The sequence below is a fragment of the Alligator mississippiensis genome, chromosome 4 (genome assembly GCF_030867095.1).
Source record: "Alligator mississippiensis isolate rAllMis1 chromosome 4, rAllMis1, whole genome shotgun sequence".
Taxonomy (NCBI): domain Eukaryota; kingdom Metazoa; phylum Chordata; order Crocodylia; family Alligatoridae; genus Alligator; species Alligator mississippiensis.
Window position 1 is genome coordinate 20,300,436 of NC_081827.1, and position 12,589 is coordinate 20,313,024.

Sequence of the window (12,589 nt, forward strand, 5' to 3'; positions counted from 1 at the left end):
TTCTGTAAATTTTGATCATAAAACCATGTACAGGTGTTTGTCGACGTCCCCCTTAAAATTATGGCCCAGTCCCAATCCTATCAAAGTTATTTTGAATATTGTTTAAAGAAATTTTAGTAGCTCTGAGGAAAAAAAAGTCTCCATTTTATTCAATATTGACCTTTCTGTGGTCCTTATGTGCAATTGTACAGGTTTCCTACCGCTGTTTTTAGTAAAATGTGATCTCTGGACCTGCTTTCAGATACTGTCATTCCTTGTGCCTCAACAAAGCAGTTGAGAGTTGTAAATGGAATCCCAATGCAAAATAACCCAGGATGGATGGTTAGTTTGATGTACAGGTAACTATAACTTTGCACAGAAAGAACACAGTGCTTTTGTAAGAGAGTATTTGCTTTGAAATTACATTAAATGTGGATCTCCATGCAGGTTGTAGACTGTAGTTCAAGACTGGATAGTCAACACCCCCTCCCCTACCATTCTGCAATAAATGTTGGTTCTGGAGTCTACAGTTTTCATGTCAATGACCGGGTTCAAAGCTTTTCTTGCTCTATATAGATCATAAACCTTCTGCTAAATCATATGCTATAAATCAAATCTATATAGATCATAAATCGTCTGCATTGTAGATTAGCTACTGTAAATCTAGCTGCATCATAACTTTTATTTCCACCCTTAAAACGTTTATTTTTTCTAGTGTTTTAGATGTAAGAAAATGTAGTTGCATGATGCCTCCTTTACTTTAAGAGCTGTGCATTTGGATGTATATTGACGTATGCAGAATTTACACTGGTGTCAAATTTAAGGCTATCTGTTCATGTCATTACATGCAATTGAATTATAATTTGTATGAAAAATAAGTATGGACAATAAGGAAATCCCTTTTTTCTGTAAAATAATATGTTAATGTTTACAGCTGGAAACACTGCATTTTGCAAGATCCTGTTCAGTAAAATTTATAGTAGCATTTCATCTCACATTGTTCTGTTCGGTGCCAAGTAAAAAAAAAAATCAACATAAAAAGCTTCATTTTGATATTTGTCACTCCTAACCAGTCCTGTTTTTACTGTTAAAGTGAACCTGCAGGCAGAAATCTATGATAGGAAAGGTATTTTGTAAAAATGGGGGTTTGGGATCATTGGCATAGTCTCCTTCAGTGCTTTTCTCTGTCCTCCTGTCACCAATGTCTTTCTTGCTCCTCACATACTTCCTACTAAATGGGAGACGTTAAAAATAATCCAGAAAAAGTGGTGCTTTTATTTTAAATGTGGTGCGCTCCCACGCCAAGCCCCGCAAATGCCAAAAAGATGCAGCGTGCAACCTGGTTCTGTGGCATCTGTAAAGATCAGGCACTTTAGTGGGGCTTTTTTGGCACTTTTCTCTAATAGCTGATTGAATCAACTTTAGCTAAAAGTGCCAAAAAGCCCCACTGAAGTGCCCAATCTTTACAGAGCTGGGCTGAAGTAATGCACTGCTTCTTCCAGTAAAGCTCTTTTTTTTTTTAACATCTGCAAGCATCCGATTACATTAGACTCATTATGAAGTTTCAGCTGGGCAATGTCAGGCATTGCTGCATAGGTGTGACAACACTGAAGATGTCTAGCCTCTGCAAATATCATTAGACACTCAAGCCTAAATCCTGTGTTTCTGTAGGCATCTAAGTGCTATTTATGGGCTCCTATACATGTGTGCAGAGGCTGCTCGGACATACTGGAAAGTCAGCGATGAATTGAGTCTGCTGGAGCATGGCATCCCCACCCATCTCCGAGTGGAAAATATGGTGGTGGGGCGTTTTGAAATAAAACATGAAATAAAACATGAGCTTTAGTTCAAAGCACCCTGCTGCCATTTTTTCAGCATGGGGACATGCGGGGATGCTGATACACGTGATGCACGGGCACTTTTAATTAGCACAGCTTGCTAATTAAAGTGCCCAGCGCTGCATCTCACAGCATGTGTAAAAATGCCCTGTTTCTAAGTATAGATGTATTAAAGTTATTTTTTTTGTCGCTTAAATGGATTTTTAGCTCTTCTTTCCACCTGGGTGACTAGACCTGTACTTTTGAGTAGAAGGGATCAACTTATAGCCACTGTGACAATCCTGTTCCACTTAACAAGGTGGATAATTCTGTGCAAGTCCCTGAAACTTTGGCTGAATGGAGAATAGTGAGACAGAACGGCTGTTTGAAACTGGAAGAGGCCTTCCTAGCATCAGCTTCCCTTTTAGTTCAATACCATAGGGCACCTATACATGAACAGCGAAGCTGCTCTGATGCTTTGTAATTACAGCGCGTTGGAACAAACTTGATTAATCGAGTCTGCGGGAGCATGGTAATTGCCTTGCTCCTGCAGACTCCATTGTCTTATGTAGCAATGTCCCCATGCTGAAAAATGGTGGTGGGGGTGCTTTGACTAAAGCTTGTTCAAGATTTAGTTAAAGCATCCCTGCTGCCATTTTTTACTGTGGGGATATTGATACATGAAATGCTCTGGGAGCCACTCTAATTAAAGCACCTCCTGCCCCATTCCCAGAGCACATGTATAAATGCCCATAGTGTTTATGACACTTACCCTGGGAATTGGGATTGGGAGACCAAGGCTAGGTACAGGCATTAAAAAAGCCTGAGGTGGAATCGGTTGAAGATGCACAGTTTTCTGTAAGTGGCGTAGTTTTGATCAGTACAGGGTTCCAGGACCACCTCAGCCAGAAGGGTTTGAAACCATATCTCTTACTTCCCAAAATGTCCTAGCTATCATGGCATGGGCAAGGCAGGGCCAAGAAGATTAGATTGGGGAATGTTTTATCACAGGTTGATTCCCAAAGAGCTGCTTATTGTTGAGGCAAAGAGGGGTGGGTAAAACTGACAAGGAACAAAATTTTGTTTGAAAAAGTACAATAGTGATGTTTAACTATGGGGTTTTATTATACATTTTTGTACCGTTACAAACAACCCAGTAATTAAAATATGGGCCTGACCCAAAATGTCACATCATGTCAATACTTTTCAGGAAGGAGGAGAGAGTTTGAAAACTGAATCTGGCTCCTGATTCTACAGACATTTAATTCTCTTAGACTCCTAAATCATAGAATGCAAAACCAGTGTGGCAGATCTGAACACCCCTGAGCTTTGAAATATTCAAAACCCATATCTGTGTCCATATTTTGCAGATAAGTTCAATATCTACAATGCAAAGAAATTCAGTGACACACAGTTTTACATCCCCGAGCGTCTGCAGTCGGGGCCAGATGTTGTTATCAGTATATCTAAGCAAATCTCCAGCTACTTCAAAGTTTATGTTAGTGGGAAAGCAGAATTTTTACCTCTGAAGCTCTTAAAAGGGATGATATCAGTACTGCTAACTGCCATCGATAAAAAGATTATATTCTCTTGTTTCTCATACATTCATAACAAATCTGGGCAGAATCTAGCTTTTAAAAAAATCCAGCCCGTTGGGCCAGATGTTTTGTCCCTTGACTGGAACACAGACCAAAAGAAATAGAAGGAACCCATCTGTGTTGTTCTGCTATCTTTGAAGTGCAATATAGAATAAGCATAAGTCTGGGCGTCTTCCACTAGTTCTTTCTAAAGCTTTGAACATCTGTATGATTTGAATTTATAAATTGTGAAAAGTTAAGCTTTTCTCAAATTGCTGACTGTTCTGATTCACTTTCCAAAGAGCAGCAGTAAATAAATACAACAATTTTGGAGGTACAAAGAAGGAAGCTTACTAATTTGCATTCCAAATTCTCTTCTTTATTCCTGGAATAGGAATATTCATGTCGAACACTTGAATTTTTCTTCATATATTAGGTTGCAATTTTTATAATCACACATAAGATGTCACATACCACAGATTGTTTCCAATTGAACTACAAGGGCATGTCCAGATGAGCATGTACGTGCATTTTCCCAGGATCAAATAGCAGTAGAACATAGTTGTCCCCAGGGAATGCCTGCGTACAAGCGCTCTGGTGCACAGCAAGCTGCCCCAGGTTGGGCAGGGGAGGCTAGGAACAGCATTTGGCTGTCTCAGGCAGCCTTAGCTGGGGTCCTGGGGCCCTCCCAGGGCTCCGGTGAGTGGTGGTGATCCAGTGCATGGAGCCTGGCTGGCAGCTGGAGTGTGGCTCTGACTGGCCAGGCTCCAGTTTTGGGCAGTGCACGTTGCTGCCATGTGCTCTACCCTGCTTTTTTCAGGCACAGGTTTTTTTTACACTGGGATCTTCTGGTGTCAAAAAAACCCCAACGTACTGCAAATTAGGAGTGTGGCAAATGCCTGCATGTGTGGTTTGCAGCATCACATACCACACGTGTGCACTCATCTGGATGTGCCCTAAGAGAGACTATAAAACTTAAGGAATTAGTAATCAAATAGGAACTTTCTACTTTTAGGTTAAAGTTTTGAATAATCTGTACTTCAATAAAGAACAAATGTTGCTTTTTTTTCCCTTCTGGCAGTTGGAGGCTTGTGTAAAATCACCAGGTGAATTCAGTCCTGTCCCTACTATATTGATATCATTGCAATTTTATATTTGGCTCGCTTCCTAGGTTCAAGATTGATACCAAGGAATGAATGAACAGAGAAATTTATATAAACTGAACTTCCCTGTCATCTCTTGTTAGACACATTGGGCATGTCCAGATGAGCATGCATGTGCAATATGAGCATGCACATCCAGATGAGCATTCATGTGCAGTATGTGGTGCTGCAGACCTGCCTGCAGCACCACATACTGCACACACTGCAAATGCAGGCATTCCCTGTGCTGCAAATTAGCAGCACAGGGAGGGTTTTGGCACTGAGAGATCCTGGTGTCAAAAATACAGCAGAAAAAAGCGGGGCAGCGCATGTGGTGGCAGCGTGCATCTCCCAAACCCAGAGCCTGGCCAGCCAGAGCCATGCTCCAGCTGCCAGGCAGGCTCCCTGATGCCAGATTGCCACATCTGGAGCCCCAGAAGGCCGCTTTGACCCCAGGTAGGGCTTCTGGAGCCAGCCTCCCCTGGGGCAACCTGCCGCATGCCAGAGCGCACGTGCACAGGCATTCCCCAGGGACAAGTAGTGGTGGCACATATTGTACTGCTGCTGTTTTGTCCTTGAAGAAACGCATGTGCCTGCATGTCTGGATCTGGCCACTGGTGTGACAGTCTTGGGAAATCCATATCACTTCTGTCCTTTCTAAAACTGTATTGTGGCTAGAGAGAGAGAGGTATTTTCTGAGCCTGTTAGTCCACCTTTCACTAGCAATATATTCAGTTATAACAATGTGAAGTATATTGCCAAGTGCCAGGAGCATTGTTAGAGATTTGGGTTTGGTACATGCAAACAGTTTTATTTTTCTTCTACTTTTTTTTTCAGGGATAGACTTATTTGTGGAGGCTCTTTGATAAAGGAGAACTGGGTGCTAACTGCAAGACAGTGCTTCCCTTCTCGGTACAGTAGTTTGTAGCATTATTGAAATGTATTTCTTTCCTGTAAGACTGAAGCACAAGGCTTCTTTCCTAGAGCTGCTTTTGCTTTATCTTTAATCATTCTCTTTTGATATTTAAGGACCCTGGTATTTTTATATTTATTATTACATTCATTGCTCCAGAGGAATACTAGACATTTTATAGACAAGCATGAATATATTTTCAAGTGTATGGGTTAGGTAATTGCCTCTTTAAAATTAAGTCCATGCTGCTGCTGAAATAGCCAGAATATAATGCAAGTGTTGGTCAAACCTCTGGAAGGTCAAGGATTCGTGCCATCTGAGAATTAGCAAGTTTGGCCACTCTGAGGAAAAAACAGCTATGTTTCATAGCAGTTTGAGCTAAAACTATGTAGTCGTTCCAATCCCAAACCCTTCATCTGGCCATGTTGATTTTGGAAAAGCTTTGGTTTGGATCTGAAATTGGCAGTGCGCACAATATTAGTTAAGAGTGTTAGTTAAAATCAGTCAATGTTTACATGATGGTCACTGCACACTATAAAATAGTTTGTATTATTGTGTTATACAGTAAGTAAAACCCCAGAATGTCATATCAAATTTGCCTTACATAGGTACAAAGATTTGAAAGACTATAAAGCTTGGCTTGGAGTTCATGACATCGAAGAGAGAGAAGAAGGGATGAAAAGACAAATTCGGAATATTTCCCAGTTGGTGTATGGTCCCGAAGGGTCTGATTTGATGTTACTGAAACTTGCCAGGTTAGTTTTTTGTACCACTAACTAACTCTTAAGACCCGCAGTTGATAACAGTTTTCCTAAGTAAGAAGTACAGGTTTTGACTTTGACAGAAACAGTATTATAGATCTGGGGTTGGCAACCTCTTAAGAGCAACAGGCTGAATTAATGGAGCTCAGTCCAAAGAAAGGCTACTGCTTCCAACCTAGCTGCCATCACTGCCACCACTGCTTCCAACCCACCACATTGTCACGACTTGCCGCCAAATTGACGCTGACCTCCCAGCTTCACAGGCCACATGCAATTGCTTGGCAGGCTGTGGATTACCAAACCCTATTGTAGACTATATTCATACAGATTAAACTCGTGGTTAGAACTGATTGTACAACAGAAAAATATATTTCACCAACATAAATAAATAACACCCTTGTGTTCTTCTCTGGTTTGCAATGTGGTTTGACAAAAAAATCAAATATAAATCAAATTAAAATAGAAAGGGAAAAAAATAATTCAGGCTGCTTGCAAACATTTAGAAAACAAACAACAACATGCTTTACGGAAAGAAGCAGCGCATTACTTTGACCCGGCTCTGCAGTGTCTGTATAGATCAGGTACTTCAGTGGAGATTTTTGACACTTTTAGATAAGCTGATTCAGTCAGCTATTGGATAAAAGTGCCAAAAAAGCCCCACTAAAGTGCCCAATTTTTACAGATGTCAGGCAAGCTGAATCCAACTAAGGCTCTGCCTCTTCCAGGCACGCATGTGGCTGAGCCTGGGAATGAGCCGAGTTTAAAGTGCCATTTTTGTTTTTTGTTTTTTTAATGTCTGCAAGCTGCCTCAATTTTTAATCTTCCACCTTTTATCCTTACTGAGATGAGAGCAGGATAAAGTAACATCAAGAAAGGATGAGAAATATTAGATAATAATATAATGTTTTGTTTAAAAAAAAAGTTGCTCAAAGTTAAGATTTTCTAGGAAGCTCTGTCTGTTCAGAAAGCCAATTTTGGCAAAAAAACCTGTTGAACAGCTCTACTCACTGTGAAATAATTCATAATCTTGTAGCTAGTTTTTTGCAGGCTGTTTTTCCCCCTGTTTTGTCTAAAGGTACCCAATAGCTGCCTAATTTCCAGCCATGCCCAGGTTCTGCTTTTACAAAGGACAGCAGTTGGATGGAACTTACCTGTTTAGGTTTTAGTATTTTTGTCTTCTAGTAGTGTACAGCAGCTGAAAAGGGATTCTGGTCCACTACCAATAGGCATGGAAGCACCTTCTACATTGGTCCTAAGCAGTCTAATAAAACCAAATGAAAACACAACAAACAAACAAAAGACCCCATAAGAGATGGGAGCATCAAGGGGAGGCCTGTAGATCTCTGTTTATGCAGATCCAATAACTGGAGTGAGTTGACACCCGAATAGCTACAGCCATTAGATTGTGATGAATTGTTTACATCATTCAGTTCCTAAATTACTGAGATTTGCACAACGACTAAGCCTGAATACTTGGAGTTCAAGCAGGTGGAATTCACCTGGCATTGAAAAATGTTGGTTCAGCAATCCCATCTGAAAAACATATGGTGTTTCTTGAACAACATGTCCCACATGTTTCCTCCTGATAACCAGGTCTCCTTCCCACCCTCCCTAAGAAATAGACATAAAAAACCTAGAATGGAGTATGGTTTCAATTTACAGAATAAACCTTTGAGTGTAACTGAGAACATTTCATACACAGGACCTTCAGACTATTTTCATATTATCAGAAATGTTTATTTTAATTAAATACATTTCCTTTATATCATCACTGTACAAAAAAATTAAATAGGATAAAAGTTGGGACAGCACTCTATGAACTCTTTTGATGGCTCACAGATGAAATGCAAAAAATATTAAAAGGATCTGCCAGGTTGAAATAAGATGGGAAAGAAAGCAACAATATTGGCCCAATTGTAATTCCTGCTGTGAATTAGTATACATTTTAATGCTATTTTGAAAAATATTGTACTTTATCATGAAAAAAATCAGTCACATGTACTCTTTGCTTTCTCTTCCCAGACCTGCAGTATTGAATGCTGAGGTGGATATAATCCGACTGCCCATTTCTGGATGTACCATTCCAGAGAAGACCACTTGCAGTGTTTATGGATGGGGATACACAGGATGTAAGAGACTTGTGTTTTAAAACTAAATAAGATAAAGTATGTTGACAGCCTATTTAGTTCCCATTCCTAATATAACAGGTGAAACTTGTATGGCTACCTGTTATTAAAGCCTCCAACCGATCCCATTTTAAGACCCTGTTTTCAGTTGCTTATAATTTGGCAAAATATGTGTGTTTCAGCTACATTTTTCCATGTTCCATATCTGCTTTCAGCTATTTTCTATTTTATTTTTTCTAGGAAAAGCAAAAAAAGTCAAACCCCAACCAGAATGGCTTGGAGTATTAAAAAAAAAATTATATTAAATTATATTATATTTAAAAAAAAAAAAAAAGGGCAACATATTCTATGAGGAGTTATAGCACCTCCATGTAGGGATTTTAAATTTGGGAGGGATGCATCTTTCTGCCATAACCATTAAAACTGGACTAAATTTGACCACATTATAAGATCACGGTTTGCACATGCTCAGTATGGGCTTATACACAGGGATGTTTACACTGAAGTTTAGGGTTCATCCTGACGGTTTAGAGCTTAGCAGATAAAATCTTTGAAGTGTTCCCATCTGCCTGGGAATTTTTCCATGTGCATTTGAGCAATTGCAGTTTTTTGCAACAAGTGGGCTGGCCTGTGGGTGAGCCCTGGAACTGGAACTATTTCTCCTAATATAGCTGTCAATGTCCCCTTTGCTGTGTCTGGGTAGCATGGAGAAGAAAACTTCCAGATTAGGATGCAGAGGGAACAAGGTTGAAACATGTGAGGGAGCCAAGCAGAATAAGTTGGGACAAAGGTCTTTACAGTTGAGTTGCTGGTAAAAATAAATTGTTGTTGGACTGTTTGGATACCAGAATGATGAACACCATAGAAAAAACAAAGAGGAAATTAAAATTCTGTCTTCATAGCAGGGCTCAAATAGCAGACAGTAATTCTGGGCCAGGACCATACAGTGAATAACAAGGAGAAAACAAAGCATTGAACAGATGTTCATTAAATGAACACAAGCCATTCTGCGCGCTGAGTTAAGGGTTCTGTGGAAAAAAATGATCTTGTAATCCAAGGCTGTGCCATGTTGTCTAGGCACAAGGAATGGTGAATTAAAGAGGCACGGACAACATTTAATTCTGGTATTACCTAACTTTAGAGTGTTTGACTTTGTTGCCGTTGTAATAAGGTAACTTATTCTCTTTTTATTAATGTTGATTTTGTGGGGGGAGAGCAGACATGTATAAACTATCAAATAATGATATGTTGACTGATAGTTATGTGTTGTCAGATTACAATAATTACTCCAGGCTTAGTTTTGGTGCTGCCACAAATCCTGAAAAACTGACAGCAACATAGTTGCACTGCCCCCAAAAACATACTAGGAACTAGAACAAATCTATGAGGATTACTGTTTAGTTATTCCCACCCCTCACTGTTAAGGGTTAGAAAGTAATCTACACCAACCTTCAATCATATTTTTCCTCTTTGTGCACCAGTTATTGCATTGGTCACTATGCTGGAAAATGACTTGAAGACCTCATTCTTACCTGCCTACTCCCTACCCACGCATATGGGGGATGGAATAGCAGCCCCACTCAGAGTATACTTTAACCCCTCGTGGTGCAGTTATCGCACACAAGGGAGTAAGAGGTACCGTGTGAAAAGTGTAAGACAGCTTATATTTGTGGTGTTAGTGTTGGCTCAGGAAACTGAAAATACAAATCATAAAATGTGGCTAAGTTTTTTCATTACTGATGTATTTGACCACCTGGGATTCTTGGGATTTAGACGGTCTTCACAACTGGAAACACTCTATCAGCCTCAGCAGGATGAGGGCTGCAGGCCCACCATTGAGTCAAAGGGCAAAGTTTCTTAAATGGAGTTCTGTGTCCTCTCTTTGGGCATGAGAATAGTAGTTATACTTCATGGTTATGATATTAGCAGACAGACAACATCCAACAAGCACTGCTAGGGAATAGGTCTGATTACAGTGGTGTTCAATAATAAGGGAAAGAATTGTTGGCAGAACAAATAGTAGTCTGGGATAATTAATAGGAGTAGTTTGTGCTATCTTATTTTAATAGGTCTGATTGATTAATGTAATAGTCCTCAGAGTACTCCTGTCACATAGGGAAGTACTTGTTCTTATGCCTGTTTTTTATCTGATGGTGAGTGTGAGTGCAGTTAAGGACATGATTCTAGCTTCCCTTATATAGCTACTGAGGGAACCAGTTGGTTACATCCTTATATTAAATTGTGTAGTTTATGCATATTGTCACTACATGCTGTCAGAGGAAAAGCTATATGACCAGCTTACACATGTGGGTGTAGAGCGATCAGAGTCATAGTCATAAATTCATAGAGAAGTAGGGCTGGAAGGGACCTCCAGAGGTCTAGTCTAATCCCCTGCCCCAGGCAGGTTCATCCCTGTGCAAACCATCACATACAACCATAATCTATATTCTACGTAAGACTACCATTAACCGTGACACAACATAGATCTAACACCCTAATTTGCCACAGGTATAGCAGGGGAACCACAGCAGCCGATGTCCTGCTTCTATAAAATGTTGTCAAAATATGCTCAAGAGGTTCTGGGTAGAGGGCCATGCCCCTTACTACAGAGGAAGGCAAACCCCCCCACTGTCCATACCAATTTGAACATGGGGTAAAATTTCTCCCTAACCCCAAATATGGAGATTGGTCTGGCCCTGAATGTAGGGGCAAGACCCTCTAACCAGGAACCTCTGACTTTGCTCCTAGCAGGAGAATCAGCACATCCCAGTTGAAAATCCCCAGCCTTAGCTGTAGCCAATACCCAGTGCCTCTGAGGAAGGCTTAAATATATAGCAGAAAAAGGGGGAGGGGAAATGGGAGCAATTAGCCAAGTCCAGAAGCATGGGAAATACCCCTGGTAGAAAATAGGCATAGTTATGCCTAGATCATCCTTGACTAGTGGCTGTCCAACCTCTTCTTGAGCACCTGCGGTGATGGAGGTCCCCTGGGCAACTTCCCTAGGCAATTTATTTGATTACCTTACTATTCTCACAGTGAAAAGGTTTTTCCAGATATTCAATTCAAATTTACTTTGCTGCAACTTCAGGCTATTGGTCTGCAACTTCTTCTTTGCAGCAAGAAAGAAAAGGTGCAGTCTCTCTTTTTTTATGGCAGCCCTTCAAGTATTTGTATCCTGCTATCCTGTCCCCTCTTAAGTGCCTTTTTTTGCAAGCTGAACATGCCTTGCTCCTTCAGCCTTTCCTCATATGTCTTGGCTTCTAAGCCCTTGATCATCTTTGTTGCCTGCCTCTGGACCCTCGGTAATTTTTCCATGTCCTTGTTAAAATGTGGAGCCCAGACATACACACAGTACTCTAGGGGAGGGCTAACCAGTGCTGAGCAGAGAGACACTATCACTTCCCCTGTCTTCCACCTAGTGCTTCTGTTAATGAAGCCCAAAACCACATTCGCCTTCTGTGTGGGTGTATCAGACTGCAGACTCATTCTGAGTCTGTGGTCTACCAAGACTCCCATTGCTTTTTCTGTACAGCTGCAATCCACTTTGAAGTTGTATTTTTGATTATTCCTCCCAACGTGCAGTACCTTGCATTTGTCTGCACTGAACTTCATCCTATTAGTTCTAGCCCAACTTTCCAGTCTGCTGAGATCCTTCTGAACTGTGCTCTCATCTTCCAACATGTTTGTAATCCTTTTCATTTTCGTGTTATCTGCAAACTTGCTCAAGAAGCTTTCTATGCCAGCCTCCAAATCATTAATAAACACGTTGAACAGTACTGGGCCCACAACAGACCCCTGTGGGACTCCACTCAAAATCTCTTGCCATTCTGACATGGAGCCATTAATAATTACCATTTCCCTGTGGCTGTTGAGCCAGTTACCTATCCATCTTGTAGCAATTTAATCCAGCCCATATTTCTTCAATTTGTTTCTGAGAAGGTCATGTAGGACGTTGTCAAAAGCCTTGCTGAAGTCCAGATGCACTATATCCACAGCATTCCCTATATCCACCCAAATTATTACTTTGTCAAAGAAGGAGATCAGCTTTGTTTGACACAATTTGCTTTTCATAAATTCATGCTGGCTGCTTGCAACCAGCTTTTCACCTTCCAGATGCTTGCCAATGGCCTTTCTCAGGATATGCTCCAGTAACTTCCAAGGTATTGAGGTGAGGCTAACCAGCCTGTAGTTCCCTAGGTCATCCTTCTTTCCTTTTTTAAAGAGGGGTACTTCACTGGCCCATTTCCAGCCCTCTGGTACCTGGCTCGTCTACC

The 12,589-nt window shown here is 40.7% G+C and overlaps 1 protein-coding gene across 2 annotated transcripts in view; it reads left to right on the forward strand.

Annotated features, from left to right (window-relative positions):
* Window positions 1-12,589, forward strand: part of HGF (hepatocyte growth factor) — an 85,838-nt gene that overhangs the window by 64,516 nt on the left and 8,733 nt on the right. For both annotated transcript variants that reach the window (XM_014607591.3, XM_019487522.2), the window contains exons 13-16: window positions 242-338; window positions 5,353-5,427; window positions 6,037-6,183; window positions 8,212-8,318. In XM_014607591.3, the coding sequence (XP_014463077.2) occupies window positions 242-338; window positions 5,353-5,427; window positions 6,037-6,183; window positions 8,212-8,318 (426 nt within the window). The remainder of the gene's footprint in view (window positions 1-241; window positions 339-5,352; window positions 5,428-6,036; window positions 6,184-8,211; window positions 8,319-12,589) is intronic.